Source organism: Megascapheus bottae, chromosome 5 (genome assembly GCF_031878675.1).
Source record: "Megascapheus bottae isolate mThoBot1 chromosome 5, mThoBot2.hap1, whole genome shotgun sequence".
Taxonomy (NCBI): Eukaryota; Metazoa; Chordata; class Mammalia; order Rodentia; family Geomyidae; genus Megascapheus; species Megascapheus bottae.
The window spans coordinates 38,776,035-38,794,325 of record NC_143513.1 but is presented as its reverse complement, the minus strand read 5'-3'; the positions used below and the strand labels follow the sequence as shown (position 1 = coordinate 38,794,325).

Genomic DNA, 18,291 nt, shown 5'->3' with positions numbered 1-18,291 from the left:
AGAGAGAGAGAGAGAGAGAGAGAGAGAGAGAGAGAGAGGAGAGAGGGAGAGAGGGAGAGAGGGAGAGAGGGAGAGAGGGAGAGAGGGAGAGAGGGAGAGAGGGAGAGAGGGAGAGGAGGGGGGGTTTAAAGAGAATCTCGAGGCCGCTAGTGCAGGCCATACCTCTTAAGGAGGCTTCAGGGACTTACTTTCTTGAACCTGATCCCTGTTGTAGTGAACCAGTCAGTGTGAACTCACAGGTGAATTGACTCATTAGCACAGTCAGTGCCTCACAGTCCCAGCATTCCTAAAAGCACTACTAGCTAGGGAACATGCCTTCAGTAAATGAGACACTTCATATCCTAACCATAATAATTAGTTTAAAAGAACAGTGGCTTATTCCTATAATCTAAGCTGTTTAGAAGGCAGAGATGAGAGGGATAGGGGTTCAAGGCCAATTGAGACACACTAAGACCTGTGATAACTCTCTCTCATCATATCTACTTAACATTCCCCTGTTAGGCAATGAAATGATATGGAAGGACTTCTGGTTTGGATTCTTCAAGATCTTGGAAGCTGCTGCTCTAATCCTAACCTGAACAAACTGAGAAATCAATCATTTCATATGCATGTGTGCAGATGCACTTATAAACACATTATGTGCATTTGCCTATAAGTGGAATGACAACAGTGATACATGAAGAAATGAACAAGAGAACTTTATTTTTGGCAGTCCTGGGCCTGAACTTTGTGCCAGGGCACTGTCCCTCAGCTTCTTTGACTCAAGGCTAGCACTCTACCATTTGAGCCACAGTGCCACTTCCAGCTTTTTCTGAGTAGTTTATTGGAGATAAGAGTCTCACAGAGTTTCCTGCCTGGGTTGGCTTTGAACCATAATCCTCAGATCTCAGCCTTCTGAGTAGCTGGGAGTACAGGCCTGAGACACCAGCGCCGACTTTGTTGTTATTGTTGTCTGTTTTGTTAAGTAAGGAGGACAGTGAAATTTAACATCTGGAAATTGCACTCAGACATATAGAAAGTCTGCTTCACAGACCTGCTGGAAAATTGTCATCTTGAGATCTATTCAGGCATCCCTGACCTCCTACAGGACCTGAGACTCAGCCTCTGCTCACTACTAAATGATTTGGAGAGAATTAGGGGAATTTATAGGGCCTTTTAAGCACTCTGAATCTCTGAAGCCTGACAGGACTTGTTGATGACTGCAGAAGGTTGCAGATAGGCAGCTAGTGTTCTTGCCATACTGTGTACTTGTGTAGGCTTTCCTTTGGTTTGTCACTATAGCAACAAGTTCTGTAGCCTATTGTTTTCCCTTGCTCAGTCTTACCACCTAGTGGACTGCCTCCCTACTCACTGCTCATGGCTAATTGATTTACATTGCCTTGGCCTGCCTTTTGTTAAAGGAGTTCTGGCCTGATACTTTGGAAATGATACTGTTTGTTGTTACTGGAAGCAAAGTGGAAAGGGCTTTGCGAACACCATAGAGCCTGAATGTGGTATCATGTAATAAAAAGGTAATCCTTTACCTTCTCTCACTTTTAACTTCCCCATCTACAAAATGGGGATAATTATTGTGGTTTATGGTGGTTGTTAGGATGAAGTGGACTATTATGAGGGAAATGCTCGTTTAAATTCTAAAAAGCTATTTTTACAGGGCCCAGGGTGACCACTGGGCAGAGATGTGTTCATGCTAATAAAGGTGACCAAGTGGGTGTAATGTTTATATGACATTTCTTTCCCATATATGGTATTTCTCCACTTAGACTTCATACATTCAGCCCATTTTGGCAATGGGCTCATTTTGGCAATGTCTCTTTCAAAGAGGAATGGGGAAATATATAAACAACTTTGAAGAGAAGGTCGGGTAACTCTTATTGGATCTGTGGGGGGGGGATAGTGGGAGTACTGAAAGAAAAGCAGACAAGAGAATAGTGTAGTAAGGAGAGAAAACCCCTTCCATCGTGGAGAGGGCCTCATTCTAGAAGGCAGCATGATATTCTCTGTGGCCACCATCAAGTCAAATAATAGATTCCTCATTGGTTATACTTGCACATGACTTAAGATTTAACCAACATGGAAACATTTGCTTTAACTACTACATATACACCCAGAGCTTCCTGTCCAAGTTTTGTAGTGTGTGTGTGTGTGATTAGAGAGTTCAAACTACCTTGTTTTCTGAACACTTCAATTTTGAGAAGGATTTATCTGATCATAGTCAAAGCATTTTCTTATATGTGTGTGGTCTTAGAATGGAATTTTTGCACAATTCTCTTAGGGGGGGGGTCATCTATTCAGCTTGTACATTAGTGGACTCCTGGGAAAAGAGAATGTGCTAGTGTATGCAGGGCAGTTAGAAGAGCTTAGTTACAAAGAATGATAGAGTTATATGTGTGCTTGATTTTTTACATCATAGACTAAATCCCTATAATGAGCAAAACTTATGTATGTCTAGTGACCAGTAATATTGAAAACCAGCATGGTTCCCATCAATGTCTTTCTTGGAGCATTACCATCTTAGCATCAGAAAATCGCATTGTGTATCCTTGCCTCATTCTCTGGAGCAAGTATTACCTCTGTGTGTGTGTGTGTGTGTGTGTGTGTGTGTGTGTGGTATTTTCTGTGTGTGTGTGTGCTTGATTCCTCCAATTCTTAAGCAAATTTTCCTTAATAGTACAAAATAAAACCAAAATGTATCTATTTAACTTTAAAGAAGAGGAAGTAGTATTTGTCTTACAAAATAACAACTCTGCAATGTACATTGGTTAACTACTCTTTGTGAAGCTTCTTATTTTGGCTTTTTTTAGGTGAGGTGTAAAAATCAGAGGGCCTTTTTTTAATATAGGACTGAGGCTTTTTATTTATGTGTCCCAAAAAGCTCTGCGTGTAAAAAGCTCATGTCTTCCGCTTTCTAGAAGGCCTGATTCTGTTCTTTTCAGACTCCTACAGCAAAGCTTTGGCTCAGTTCTCATCTTCCAGACTCATCCCTCACATTTTGCTTCCCTGCAGTACTTATTATGCCTGTGACACCCCTAGAGTTGTGCGAAGCATGGCCATCCTATTTCTGCACTCCACACTTTCATGCACCTATTTATTGCATTTATAGTTTTTGAACATTTATATCTACTATTATTTGATTGATTTCTGTGTTTCTTTTTCTTTTTTTGTCAGTCCTATGGCTTAAGCACAGGGCCTGAGCCCTGTCCTTGGGCTTTCTCAAGGCTAGCGCTCTACACTTGAGCCACAGCACCACTTCAGGCTTTTTTCTATGTATGTGGTACTGAGGAATGGAACCCAGGTCTTTGTGCATGCTAGGCAAGCACTCTACCACTAGGCCACACTCTGGAGAGTAATTTGTTTTTGCCACCACTGTTTGAGCCTCTTGAAGTCAGAGTCCATACCTGGTTGTGCCTTCCAAGGATTCTCCTACCCAAAGCACTGTGACTGGCTCCTAGCCCAAATGCATGGACTTTCTGAACTATTCTTCCCTCTGTCACCGGCATCTTGGCAACAGAAATAACTGTCCTTTAGAACAACTGAATGGATCATAATACCTACAGATAAAAGCTTTAATTCTAAGCTACAAGTGACTTTTAAAGCTCACCTGGGTAAGTATGGTAAGATGCGCCTTTATGCTACTCAGGAAGCAGAGATTGGGAGGGTCATGGCTCAAAGCCAGCCAAGGATAAAAGTTGATGAGAATCCTTCTCACCCAACAAAGCTGGATGTGATGGCCTACAGTACCAACTGTGCAGAAAGTTTGACTAGGAGGACCGTGATCCAAGCTGTCCTGGCCACAAGCAGGAAACAATCTGAAGACAAGAGGAATGACTCCATGATAGAGACAGTGTCTATCAAGCTCAGGTCCCTCAGTGGAAGCCCCAGTGTCACCAAGACAAACACAAATTGCTTCATTTAACTTTTCATCTGGTCTTAATTTTTCTTTCCTTGAATGAAGAAAAGGTCATAACTAGTATGTCCCTTCCTTGCTTTGCTCCCTTTGAAGATTTTAAGTTATTTGCTTCCTTGAATGGTCTTTCTGAAAAGGATTTGAAGATATTTGCTTAATTGATTTAGGTATTTTGGCTCCAGGAATCTCTAGAGTTCCTACACCTGACAGTGCTGTAGTCTTCCCACAGGAAGAATTTAAGATATTTTATAAACATTCTCTCATTTATATCACTGTAGCTCAACACTTTATTTCACTGGCTCATTTGTAGCTCTCGATTAACCTTCCTACGTGCCATATAATAATTTTAAGGACAGGCTTTGGAATCCCTCAGATATTGGTTGTTTTACCCATTAAGCTTTGCTATCTCATAAGTCTTTTCCTTCCAATTATTTAATAAGTTTAATTAGTATTTAAGGGTTTTTTGTTTGTTTGTTTTTGGTCAGTCAGTCGGTCTTAGGGCTTGAACTCTGGGCCTGGTTGTTGTCCCTGAGCTCTTCAGGTCAAGGCTAGGGCTCTACCACTTGAGCAACAATGCCACTTCCGGTTTTCTGGCAGTTAATTGGAGAGAAAAGTCTCATGGACTTTCATTCCATGGTTGCCTTTGAACCTTGATCCTTAGATCTCAGCCTCCTGCTTAGCTAGGATTACAGGCATGAACCACCAGTGCCTGGCAGTATTTAAGGTTTTAATATGTATGAGACTTGTATTTTCCTCTGTTGTATTTTCTTATTTTCCAACTCAGTCTTTCCTCCCTCCCTCCCTCTCTTCTTGCCTCCCTCCCTCCTTCCGTTCCTCCCTCCCTACCTCCTTTCTTCCTTTCTTCCTTCTTTCCTTGTATTTTTACTGGAGGTCTGAACTCAGATCCTTGTTCCTGCTAGGCAGGTATATCACTTGAATCATGCCTCCATCCCATCCTGCCTTTAGGTTATTTTTCGGATAGTCCTTCACTTTTTGCCCCATCTGGGAAGGGAAGGTACCATATTGAAAGATATATTGCTTTGAGAAAATTGCCTCAAACTTAACCTGAATTTTCAAAGCATTTTTATGATAGTAGAAAGCTGGAAACATTCTATCCATTTATAAATTATTTGAATAATACATGCATATACACAAAGCAATATTATGTAATTATGAAAAGGAATGAGATCTAGCTCTGCATAATACTATGAAATTCTTCAGTATATATTAAGTTTGAGTTTCTAGGTTTTCATTCAACACTATCAGGACAATGGAGATGGGAAGGATTGGAGATAAAACAAAATTGTTCATGAATCGAAAATGGCTCATTTATTGAAAATAGTTGATAGATACTATATTATTCTTTTAAATATATATAAAATAATTGTCTCTTTAACAGTTAAGAATAGCAGGTTCTGGGGCTCATGCCTCTAATTATACTTAGCTATTCAGGAGGTTGAAATCTAGAGAGTCAAGATTCAAAGTCAGCCTATCCCTGTGGTATCTGCTAAGAGCAAGAATTACTGGCATGCATGTAGAATGTTTTAGTTTGAAAATTTTGTGGTAAATTTTTCCAAAATAAAGGCAAATAGAGTTTGCAACAAAATATACCAGAAAGGTAGTTACATGCTTCAGAGTTTAATACCTCCAACTCTAAAAGCTACAACATTGCAAATTAAGTATTCACTGCATTTAGGGATAGAAATTAAATTTCAGGAGCATTGTATTTGAGAGTAAAGAACACTTTTTATATGAACCCAAGGAAATAACTAGGAAGGACTTTTTTAAAAAAATTTCCCCCTTTGTAATAATTAATTGTATTTTCCCTTTGTAGTAATTCAGCAATAGAATTCATAAGCAATTTTTTGGAGCAGATTGGCCACAAGTGACAATCAAGCCACCTTTAGATTCTCTTATAGCTTCTATAAGTTATAAAATGAATGTTCAATGAATTTACATTTAAAATTGTGCTCAGAAGCTCACAAATATGTCAGAAGTGTAGATAGGAGGATCACTGTCCAGGGAAGCCTTGGACGAAAAACAGATCCTACTTGAAAAAATAAAGAACAGAAAGGAGGAAGGGTGCAGCTCAAGCAGTGGGAAGCCTGCCCAGCCAGCACAAGGCCCTGAGTTCAGATCCCAGTACAACCAAAGATTATTTTATAAAAAGAAAGCTCATAAATGAAATGGATTTAGTAAAGTTAAACATCTTAGAATATTCTCTAAAGCTCTAGATTTTATGTATTTTGAAGTGATTTTTTTCAGAAATCTATCTAAACATTGCCAATGGCTTATGACTATTCTAAACCATCTGCCTGATGCATCTGCAGAAAATATTCATCTCAGAACTTTTTTAAAAACTGCCCAAAATTATTTGGAATCTTGTATTTTTCCAAAAGCAATGGACATTACTTTAAATTGTCCCAATTGAGCATGAAGTTGCAAAAAGTATAAATTTAAGTGATTTTGTAGAAAATAAGCCAAAAAATCTTATGATCAATCAAGATATTATTATTGTTTTATTGCATAACATATGACATCAGCATATTTTCTTGCAACTTGCAAGTTTGTGTTCCTATATTGCTAGTATCCTCTTTTACTTCCTAAGTAAATAAAATATTTTGACAGGAAAGATTATATTTTGATAAGTTTTATAGTACATTTCTCTTGTTATTTTAAACAAGCAGCCATACAAGTATTAGGGTCTGCCAGTGATATAGCTGGCCTGCTGATGTGATTTGGAGGCAGAAAATTTTTTCAAAGCTGGCGATCACATTTGTCTACACTAATAACAGAAGAACTTCATTTTAATTCCCTTGAGAGCTCCGTTTTGGACAGCCTAATAATTCGAGTGAATTATTGTTACTTTACTGGTTCAGCATTAGCCTTTTGTTTTTCTTTTCTGTTTCTGTTGTTAAGGTTTTGATCCAGGGACTCATTTTGGACCTCATCCTGTCCTAGAGCTCCTGACCGTCGTACTTCAGCTTCCTAAATGCTAATGTTACAGGAATGGGCCTCCATGCCCAGCTTTACTAGCATTTTATTTCTGAGAAATTAAGCAAATTATTTGTAATCGCAATATTCTTTGGACTGTAGAATAGAAAAGGTATGCTGGATACCAGTGGCTCACACCAGTAATTCTAGCTTCTCAGGAGACTGAGATCTGAGGACTGTAGTTCAAAACCAGCCTGAGCAGAAAAGTCTGACACTCCTATCTCTAATTAACTAGCAAAAAGCCGGAGGGGGAGCTGTGGCTTAAGTGGTAGAGGGCTGTTATAGCAGGAGATTCAGCTAATTTTCTTGACTTACAGTTTCTCAGAGCAGCTTATTCCTGTTGAATTTTTGCTAACTTTTAATATTTTCATTAATATATGTACAAATGAAGACACTGCTAAATAGCTGACTGTGTAGTAATTTCTATTTAGAATTGTGAAAAATGGAAGATGATACCACGGATACAGAAAAGGAAGAGGAAGAGAAAGAGGAAGAGGGGACGGGCCTCCCTTATGCCATCATGCCCACAACAAACTTTCGAGATGAGAGGAAGGTTGAGTTATCTGAAACACCAGCTTTCATTTCTCTGCATGAGGTACAATTTTTATTTTAATTTTATCACTATAGTAAAAGCTGAATCATTATCTGGTTAAAACTTTATATTAAAGGGCTAGAGGTGTGGCTCAAGTTGTAGAGTACCTGCCTAACAAACACAAAGTCTGAGTTCAACCCCCTTCGCCCAACACAAAAAAAATCATAAAAATTACCAAACTTCTCTGTTTCAGTTAACACAAAACAGAGGCTGCTTTTTCTACAAAGCACTTACTGTATAATTCTGAAAAGAATTTTCTTGATTGTATATACTGCATTTGTTTTCATCAAATGAAGACTAAAAATTTTCATTTAATGACAGAACATAAATTTGTATAATTACTTCATTTCTGCTGTAAAACACTGAAATCTACTGCTTCCTCTCCATGAAGAAGCAAAGGAGAGAATATGGTAAATACTCTTGTTTTTTTAAACCACAACTGAAATATCCATGTATGAGGAGAGTGAGTTTTAAAAAATAAATTTAAAAACTGACTACCTAAGCAATAGCTAATTTCTCATGTTTAGGAGCTATCCTTCAGGAAATGGCTTAGCACTCTTCTGAGTTCCAGATCATTAAACTTAATGTACATCATTCTGAATAAAACATTTTAAGAAAGTTGATAGTCACAATGAAAAAAAAAGCTAGCAAGTGGTGCTGTGGCTCAAGGGGTAGGGTGGTAGCCTTGAGCTGAAGAGCTCAGGGACAATGCCCAGACCCAGAGTTCAAGTCGCACAACCAAAGGAAAAAAAATGTTTAAAAAAATAATAAGCTAGGCTGAGAGCATAGCCTAGTGGCAGAGTGCTTTCCTAGCATGCATGAAGACCCAGGTTCAATTCCTGAGTACCACATACATAAAAAAAAAAAAAAAAAAAAAAATCCAGAAGTGGTGCTGTGGCTTAAGTGGCAGAGCAGTAGCCTTGAGGAAAAAGTCCAAAGACAGTGCTTAGACTCCGAGTTCAAGCCCTAGGCAAAACCAAAACAAAACGCTAAAATATTCTCAGAGCAATAACAATCAAATGGAATCAAACTGGGAAAGAATAAAATAAAAAGGTAATTTTTAAAATAGTGCTTTAGCAGTATTGTGGCATCTAACCTACAAAATTGCTTCCTTTTTGTATAGTTTTTACTTTTTTTTTTTTTGCTAGTCATGGGGTTTGAACTCAGGGCCTGAGATGGTCCTTGGGCTTTTCTCAAGGCTAACACTCTACCACTTGAACCACAGCACCATTTCCAGCTTTTTCGATGTATGTGTAACGAGGAATAGAGCTCAGGTCTTTGTGCATAGGCAGGCACTCTACCACTAGGCCAAACTCCCAGCCCTAGTTTTTACTTAAAAAAAATGATATAATATTGAACATATAGGAAAGTTACAAGAACAAAAAATATTACCAAGGCCTTTTACCTACATTCTCCAGATGCTACCACTCTACCATATTAGCTAAATCCCCTTCTTTGTCTTCTTACTCACCCCTTCCTCCTGCCCATTAATAACAAATCAGCATCTTTCCTAGAAATAAGACCATTCTTCTACATGCTCACAACATGATTCTGCCAGGGAATAGACATTGTTATAATACCATTAACTAATCTATAGGCCTCATTCAGATTTGGGTGATTGTCTCAATAATATTCTCGTTATATATTTACATTCAGTAAATTGTCTCTTCAGTCTCCTTTCCTATGGAAGACAAGTATAGGCCAGTGACTTTGTAGATTGGCACATCAAATACAATTGGCAGAAAATAGAGGAGGTAGGTTAAGCAGGCTTAGAGTGATCAGTTTGCATTGTTCATGTGGAATTCTTGGGCATAGGTCAGGTACTCTGTGTCTAGTACCTGACAAGGAGTGGTCCAGACAGATAAGGGATCCGCTCATTTGCTTTTGGAAAATGTGAATCAGGGGAAGTGAGGTTAGATATGCAATGAGGAAGGCTGGAAGCTAAAGGTCCGGTGATTCAGACACCTGTTATCAGGTTTTCCAGAACAAGATATAGCCTGTGAATTTACATAGGGCAAATGATAAAGCATCACAATTGCAGAGGCTAGAAATGTGTTTAATATAAAAGACCCATTTGTGCATCCTTCTTAATGGTTTTTCTACATTCTCCTTTTCCACTTTTCTATTAAGTAGTTACATATTCATAGGAACTATGAATTATACACATAGTTGTGTACAATTTGCACAGCTTTCATCTATTTGATTACTTTCAAGTTCTCGATGGGTAGGGTTTTCCCCCTATGTAGAAGATTATTTTTAATGTGCTTAAATCAATCAATCTTTTCTTTGTAGCTTCAAGAGTTTGTTTCATGTTTTCAATGACCTTTGTTACTTTGAAGCCATAAATTTGTTTCCTGTGTTTTTTCCTAGTACCTTGGTGATTTGAGTCATGTGTTAACCTTTGTTCCTTCTGGCATACACTTCTTGTGAGTATAATAGAAAGGAGACACCAGAAACAAGCCTAGAGCCAAATGCCAAGTCCATCATCTCCTGAGGCAAAAGTCCTTTTCAGATTCTCAGCCCATGCATCCCCAGTGACAAATAGGAGCACCTACCTGAGATCAGAAATTTGAAAGGAGAGGACACAAGAGTCACTTGGCTTTCAGCTCAGACATTGCTTTACTGAAAAGGCTACCCACAAGAGTGGATAGCTCAAATTATCTTAGTAGGTTGGGGAGAAAAAAAATCAGATCAGTGGAAAGTGGGAAATTAAAAGCGGACTTTCGTTCTAGATCTGTATAAACTAGCTATGCATTCTTAGTAAATAATTTAAGTTTTCTGAGCCTTGCTTTACATTAATAATACATTTCTGTCTTTCTATCTCATGATTCTTTAGGGATACCTCACTCTATTACACCACTTTTATCATTGTCAGTTTTTTTTTCTTACATAAATGTAATAGATCTGGATTTGATGGTTGTAGAGGTGAAGGATGCTGTGTGAAGGATGCTGGGTGAGGGCTTGTTTTCTCCCTGCCCACATTCCCTTCACCTCTACCACATTACACCTGAGACACCACAGGGAAGATCCCAGCTCTAAATACATGACCCCAGCTCTAGACCTGAATAAAACCGAGCCTTCTCACTTCCTACCTTGAGACCCATCCCAGCACAGCCTGAAGGAAGCACAGATCCACTTACAGAAAGCATTGGGAAGCCAGAGGACTCTGAATACTTTGAGACATAGGCCCTTGTGATTGTCCTTTAGGAGAGGTGGACATAAGTTCCATGGCACATCCAGCAACAAAGCATTCTAAAATTTCTCCTGATGGCAGATGCCTCTCCCTATAATTCCTTTCTGCACACTGCTCCAGAGCCTGGCTTCCTATCCTCTGGTGAGGTTTTATTTTTGTTCTTGTCTCCACCCATCTCTTTCTTGCTATCTTTGGCCAATCTACTATTTTGTAAAAACAGCTTCTGGGTTCTCTCTTATTTTCTTTCCCACCCAATATCCCTGTGTCATCTTACAAATCCAGCCTCAGCACTGACAAATCTTTAGGTGGCAGAGGAGAGATCATAGATTTGAAGTTTCCCTTGCTTTAATATAATTGTCATCATTTTTTCCTTGCAGTGAAATCCCTCCACAGACTTATCCAACATCACTTCTTTCTTTCTTTCTTTCTTTCTTTCTTTCTTTCTTTCTTTCTTTCTTTCTTTCTTTCCTACTTTCTTTCTTTCTTTCTTTTCTCTGTCTGTCTGTCTTTCTGGTTGGTGATTATGGGGCTTGATCTCTGGTCTTGGGCACTATCCCTGAACTCTTCAGCTCTACCACTTGAGCCACAGCACCACTTCCAGTTTTCTGGGGGTTACTTGGAGATAAGAGTCTCATGGACTTTTGTGCCCTGGCAGGCTTTGAACTTCAGATCTCAGCCTTCTGAGTAGCTAGCCCACACATTTTTACTATTCATTGACACAGTCTTACTCCTGCCACATTAGATGGTTACTATTTCCTGACTAGCTTCTGATTTTCCCAGGTAGGGCGTACTCTGCACAGCATTTCTGAGCTTCAGAATTCTACATTTCATGTAAGGCCTAATGTGATCTGATCTTTTTCTGGAAGCATCTCAGTTTCTGACACAGTATAATGACGTCTACTTCAATAACCTCTCCAAAGTGAGCTATACTTACTTCTGGTCACTTATTTTCTTTCCTGGGGTTTTTTTTTCCTTTATTCTAAAGTAGCTTTCCAAACTTCAAAGGTACGAAGTGATGATATTCTAGTTGATGTTCCTTACAAATTTGTAGCTCACTGTTCTGTGTATAGTCATGCCAAGATCTTCAAAAGAATTGCTACTTAGCAAAGCACTTCACTAAAAATTAACACTATAGAGCTCCTTATTTTTATTTGTCCTAGCTTTTGAACTAGGCATGAGCACTGTCTCTGAGCCTTTGTGCCCAAGACTAGTGTTGTACTACTTGAAATACAGCTCCACTTCCTGTTTTGGTTTTTTTTTCCTAGTAGTTAATTTGAAGACAAGAGTCTCCTGGGTTTTCCTGTCCAGGCTGGCTTTGAACTATGATCCTCTCATATCTCAGTCTCCTGAGTTTCTAGAATTATAGGCATGAGCCACTAGTACCCAGCCAGAATTACTATTTTAAAGAGCAAACTTAAAAGGGGAAAGTATCCTTCTGTTTCTAAATACATTTTCTAATCAAGGCAACCTAACTTCTGTTACTTGAGCCCCCCTGCCAAGGGATATGCAAAGAAAAGGAATAATTATAATTTTTCTTTTGAAAAGAATCTTAATCCTAGCCAGGCACTGGTAGTTCATACCTGTAATACTGGCTTCTCAAGAGGCTGAGATCTGAAGATCATGGTTCAGAGCCAGCCCAATCACAAAAGTCCATTAGACTCTTCTCTCCAATTAACTACCAGAAAATGGGAAGTGGACTGTGTCTTAAGAGCCACACCTGAAAACCGAAAATGGCCCTTGTGGCCCAAAGTTGTAGAGCACCAGCATTGAGCAAAAAGAGCTCAGGACAGCTCTCCGGCCCTGAGTTCAAGCCCCACAAGTGTCAAAAGAAAAAGAAATCTCAATCCTATTTTTTCAGTGAAATTAAAGACAGACACATTAAGTCCATTTGCCTGACTTATTCCCCAACCTTGCTTTCTTTGGCAGTCTTGAAACTTGCAGAACGGTAGGGCCACAGGGAACACAGTTTTCAAACCTCTCCACTCACAGCTCAACATGTGATATTCCAGCCCTGTATTCATTGTGAAGGTATCCATCTTTTTCTGTCCAACTTTTCCTAACGGCCCATATTTCCAGGGTCTCTAGGTTTCTAATAGTTGGCTTTTTCAAATTTAAAAATTGACTTTATGTAGGATGTACCATTACCAACACTACTCATTTGTTAGTGATATATTTTCTAAGAGTTATTTTATCTAACAATGAAAATTAGAACTTTGGCACTTACTTATATGAGAATGCTTTCACCTTCCAAAGATCTTCCAAAGTGCAGGCTGTGTTCCTCAGTAAATTCTGCCATGTAACCATGGAGTAAAACAGTGTTTAGACAGAATGAAAACTTGTTTGCCTCTTCTGTCAGAGTTGTTATAAATTTTGACTTAACTACAGGAAGAAATTTTTAACCACTAGATTAAATAGGGACAATAACTCCCTGGAAATTGTTAATTTGTAAAATGTCTTATGTCAAAGAAATATATAATTGTTTCGATAAGATAAAAAGAGAATGTTTCATCTTAAACTGAGATCACTGGAGTTATTTTCCACTTTCTAGATGCATCAGAAATTCAGCGGAGGACTGATACCAAGGTTTACTCTGTGTGTTTTTCATTGGAAAATTAGCTCATTTCATGAGAAACATACACAGAATGTCAGGAAAGATGAAAGTGGATAGTGGTGTACAAATGATGAACAGCTTGTAGATAACAGAAGTGTTCTTTTCCCCAGGAGTGTAGGGCACAGCCTGGATGGACAGCATTAGCTACAGCAAGCTGAGAACCCTGGAACTATTACCAGGGCTCTGAAAAGTGCCAGTCACATGCATGTGTGGTCATTCTGGGGTGATTTGAAATGTAAGACTAAGCTACCTCTAACTTGGATGACCTGAGGGAAATATTTATTAAAGAAACCAAATGGCGTAGCCTAGTGGTAATGTGCTAGCCTTGCATGCACAAAGCCCTGGGATTGAGTCCTCGGTACCACATACACAGAAAAAAAAAACCCACAAAAAACTGGAAGTGGCGCTGTGGTTCAAGTGGCAGAGTGCTAGCCTTGAGAAAGCAAAACAAAAGAAACCAAATGGAAGATCACTGATGTCTCTAACAATAAAAGGTAAAGCTGGTCCTGTGTGGGGTTGGGGTATTAGTGAGAAGTGGAGACAGTGAAAGAGTGAATATGTTCAAAATACTTTGTGTACAGTAAAAAAAAATGAGACAATTGAGTTTAATGAGTGTCAAGAAAGGGAGATTGAGAAAGAGTAGGTGAGTCTGATCAAGGTACATTGCTTTGAATATACAGATGTGTCAAAATGCAACCCTTTCTTACAACCAATTGACAGTCATAAAGCTATGGCAAGAAAAATGTTAAGAGTTTGGAAAGTAAGAAATATGCATCTTCTATAGAAAAAAATGCAACTGATGAAAATCAACTTCACAGAAAGTACAAATAAATCTCATATGTTTTCCATGTATTACTTAAAACATGGTATTTCTATTAAACTTGTGAGAGGACTGTCCTTTACTGTAACTGTACTGGGGATCTTTAGTACTCTAGGCAAACTTTCAATCAATGACATCCCCAGACATATTTTCAATGTCTTTCAAGGTAGCTCTTATTAAAGCTTTTCTTTTGGGGAGGGTCTGTCATGGGGCTCTGAGACTGGGCGCTGTCCCTGAGCTCTTCAGCTCAGAGCTACTGCCCTACTCCTTGAGCCATAGCCCCACTTCCAGTTTTCTATTGATTAATTGGAGATGAGTCTCTTGATCTTTAGTGCCAAGGCTGGTTTTGAACTGCGATCCTCAGATCTCAGCCTCCTGAGTAGCTAGGATTACAGGCATGAGCCATCATGCCTGGCTTTTAAAGCTCATTTTTTTGTTTATATATATTTAAATTTTATTGTTGGGTAATGTATAGAGGGGCTGTGGGTGTATTACTTCTTGCATATTGATACCTTCTCATGTTTTTGTCCCTGTTTCCATCCCCCCATCCCCTTCCAATCATCCTATTTCCCTCTTCCCTCCCCTATTTCAAATAAACAAACAAATATATATACAATATACCAGGTAACAAAATCACATACAGTAACCACATGAAATTAGCCATAAGGGAGACAAAAGAGAAAGGAAATAACATAGTACATTAATTTTGTGTGGGGGGGCGCTGGGTCATGGGGGCTTGAATTCGGCCTGGGCACTCTTCCTGAGCTTTTCAGGGCAAGGCTATGGCCCTACCCTTGAACCAAGCCCCACTTCCCATTTTCTAGAGGTTAATGAGAGATAAGAGTCTGTAGACCTTTTGTTCCCAGACTGGCTTTGAGCCTTGATCCTCAGATCTCTGCCTCCTGAGTAGCTAGAATTACAGGCATGAGCTACCGCACCCAGCTTAAAACATTTTTTTTGTTGGTCCTGGGGCTTGAACTCTGGGCATGGGTGTTGTCTCTGAGCTCTTCAGCCCAAGGCTACTGCCCTACCCATTGCACCATAGTGCCACTTCCTAATTTTTAATCTATATATTTAACAAAGAATTCATATCCAAGATATACAATGAACTCACAAAGTTCAAGTAAAACCACAAAACATACAATCCAGTTTAAAAATGAGCCAATAAGCTGGATATGTTTCAACAAGGAAGTAAAAATGGTCAACAAATACATGAAAAGTTATAATAAAATTACTCCCAGATATTTCTATTAAGATAGGAAACTTAGATAATAAAAAAATTCTTTATTTTGAAGCTCATTTTTCATATATTTTTATTGTAATTAACAGAAGGGTTACATGATATTCACCAGACAGAAGGTGCATTACTTCACATACATTGATACCCTTTCTCATGTCTTGGTCCCCATTTCCCTCCCCCCCATGCCCACCCCTCATCTTGTTTTCTCCCCCCTTCCCTATCCGATTTCAAATAACCAAATACACACATATACAGTATATCAGATAACAAAGTGAAATACTGTGACAATATGAGATAACCAAGGAACAGCAAAAGAGATGAGAGATAACATAGTACATTAAGGACAACAATCACTCATTATATGGCTTTTGTTTTTATATACTAGAGGTCCTTTCATTTAGCATCATACTGTATGGCCTTAGGTATCAAGGTTTTGCTCTATTGCAAATCTCTTCTAGGAGAGCCCAGGGTTTCTACTGATTATGACCACTGAGGGAAACCATTGAGCCTATGTTCCTTTGAGTCTGGCTTACTTCACTTAATATGATTTGTTCTAAGTCTTTCCATTTCCTTACAAATGGGGCAAGGTCGTTCTTCCTGATAGCAGCATAGAATTCCATTGTGTACAAATACCACATCTTGTTGATCCACTCATCAAGTGAGGGACATCTAGGTTGGTTCCATATCTTTGCTATGGTAAGTAGTGCTGCAATGAACATCGTTGTGCTAGTGGATTTAGTATGTCCTTGTTTCTGGATGATTGGGTAAATGCCAAGTAGTGGAATTGCTGGGTCATAGGGGAGCTCTATGTTTAGTCTTTTGAGGAACTGCCATACGAGTTTGCACTCCCACCAACAGTGTAGTAGTGATCCCTCCTGGCCATGTCCCCTCCAGCAACTGTTGTTATTAGTTTTTTTTGATCCTGGCCATTCTAACTGGAGTGAGGTGGAATCTTAGAGTTGTTTTGATTTGCATTTCTTTTAAGACCAGAGATGTTGAGCATTTCTTCATGTGTCTATAGGCCATTTTTGTTTCTTCTTCAGAGAATACTCTCTTTAAGTCTTTGGCCCATCTTTTAATGCAATGGTTGTTACTTTGGAGATTAGTTTTGGAGTGATTCAATTTTTTGAGCTGTTGATATATTTTAGATGTGAGGCCTTTTTCCGTTGTGTGGTTGGTGAAGATCTTCTCCCACTCTGTAGGCTTCCTAATTAATTTACTAGGTATGTCATTTTCCATACAAAAGCTCTACAGTTTAATGCAGTCCCACTTATCCAGCCTTTTTCTGATTTGTTGTGATTCTTGGTCCTTATTAAGAAAGTTTTGACCTGTGCCAAGGAGGCCTAGTGTATCTCCTATTCCTTCTTGTAAAGTTTTCAGTGTCCAGGCACATATCCATAAGCTACATAGTTGAATCCATAATTTCTTATCAGCCTACCTATATCAATGAAACCAGTGACTTCTAAATTTCTGCTCCTTCTTTAGTCAAGTAACCTCAGTCTGTCTACACCTGTCTTTCTTGGTAAAGATGAGCAAATTTGTGCAGCTTTCCTCTCTCATTTGACTTTATTCTATTGTTATCAGTCTAGAGATTCTGTCAAGTGGGACACAGAAGCCCAAAGGAGATGTAAGATCATTCATTCCCTTGGCAAAGAAAGCAACCTCATCTTCCAGCAAGATAGAGAGCCTTAGCAAGCATTCAGTAAGTGAGGTACATTTATGATGGGGACTCTGAGCATTGTGTTTTCTGAAATGCACCCTTTCCCCTTTTTTCTAGCTCTTTCTAGTGAATAATCAAAAGAAAGCTGGCAAGGCCTGATTGAGGAGGTGTTTGCAACTTGGCAATGCATAGAACAAAACTGCAATTTGGATTCAGCCACCTCTCCTTGTTATCTCTTGGGAGAGGGAGGAGGTTGGTGTGTAGATAGATGGAATTGTTCCTCTAAATGGTAATTTTAAGAAAGAATTTTATTGATTTCAGTATTACAGTAAACTCTTGGTAGTATGATAAACCTGACTCTCTTTTCCTTAGGACTTCAGTCTAGTAAACACTCACCATGCATTCAGCCTAGTGCAGCCAAGCTTCTCTTTGTGGCATGCATCCAGAGCCATCTTCCTAGGACTGCTTCTAAATGCTCACCACGACTATGTCCTACTCCTGTAGGATATATAATTAGTCTGGATGTATTTTCCCCTGGCTTTCAATAGCCTCCTGCCTATAATCAGTCTCTCTAATCTCAGATTTGACATTACCCATTCTCTTTCCAATTACAACTCTAGCTTCTTAAAACTACAGCTCTTCCTCAATGCTAATATAACTGATTTCAGGGTAGAACCTAGAAAATTATCGCAGAATACATTATTGAGTAATATAAAGTATTATTATTATTATTATTATTATTATTTTGCCAGTCCTGGGCTTGAGCTCAGGGCCTGAGCACTGTCCTTGGACTTTCTCAAGGCTAGAGCTCTACCAATTGAGCCTCAGCACCACTTCCGGCTTTTTTCTATGTATGTGGTACTGAGGAATCAAACCCGGGTCTTCATGCATGCTAGGCAAGCACTTTAACCACTAGGCCAAACTCCCGGCCAGTGAGTAATATAAATTATTGAAATGAATAAGATGCTATGATATCAGAGAGAAAAGGCACAGATGTCCAGAAGCGAAAACTATTCAGTATGATGATGATAATTAAATAAAACATGTTGGAAGTGTTCTACATGTTACTTCATTTAATCATCCCAATAAGAGTTTATCAGACAGACTAATAAACTGTCCCCACTCATAGCTGAAGGAAACATTAAATTAAGCATATGGCTGCAAATGATGTAGCTGCCATTCAAACTTGGGAAGCCTGACTCCTGAGTCTCTGTCCTTGGCCGGCCCACAACAGAGGTAGAGGATAACATCTATCTAGACTCAGGGAATAATGTACG

At 39.0% G+C, this 18,291-nt stretch overlaps 1 protein-coding gene across 2 annotated transcripts in view; it reads left to right on the top strand.

Moving 5' to 3' along the window:
* The window catches only part of Ccdc146 (coiled-coil domain containing 146), a 104,367-nt gene that overhangs the window by 5,060 nt on the left and 81,016 nt on the right, over positions 1-18,291 (top strand). For both annotated transcript variants that reach the window (XM_090332918.1, XM_090332917.1), the window contains exon 2: positions 7,330-7,493. In XM_090332918.1, the coding sequence (XP_090189044.1) occupies positions 7,341-7,493 (153 nt within the window). In that variant the 5' untranslated portion in view covers positions 7,330-7,340. The remainder of the gene's footprint in view (positions 1-7,329; positions 7,494-18,291) is intronic.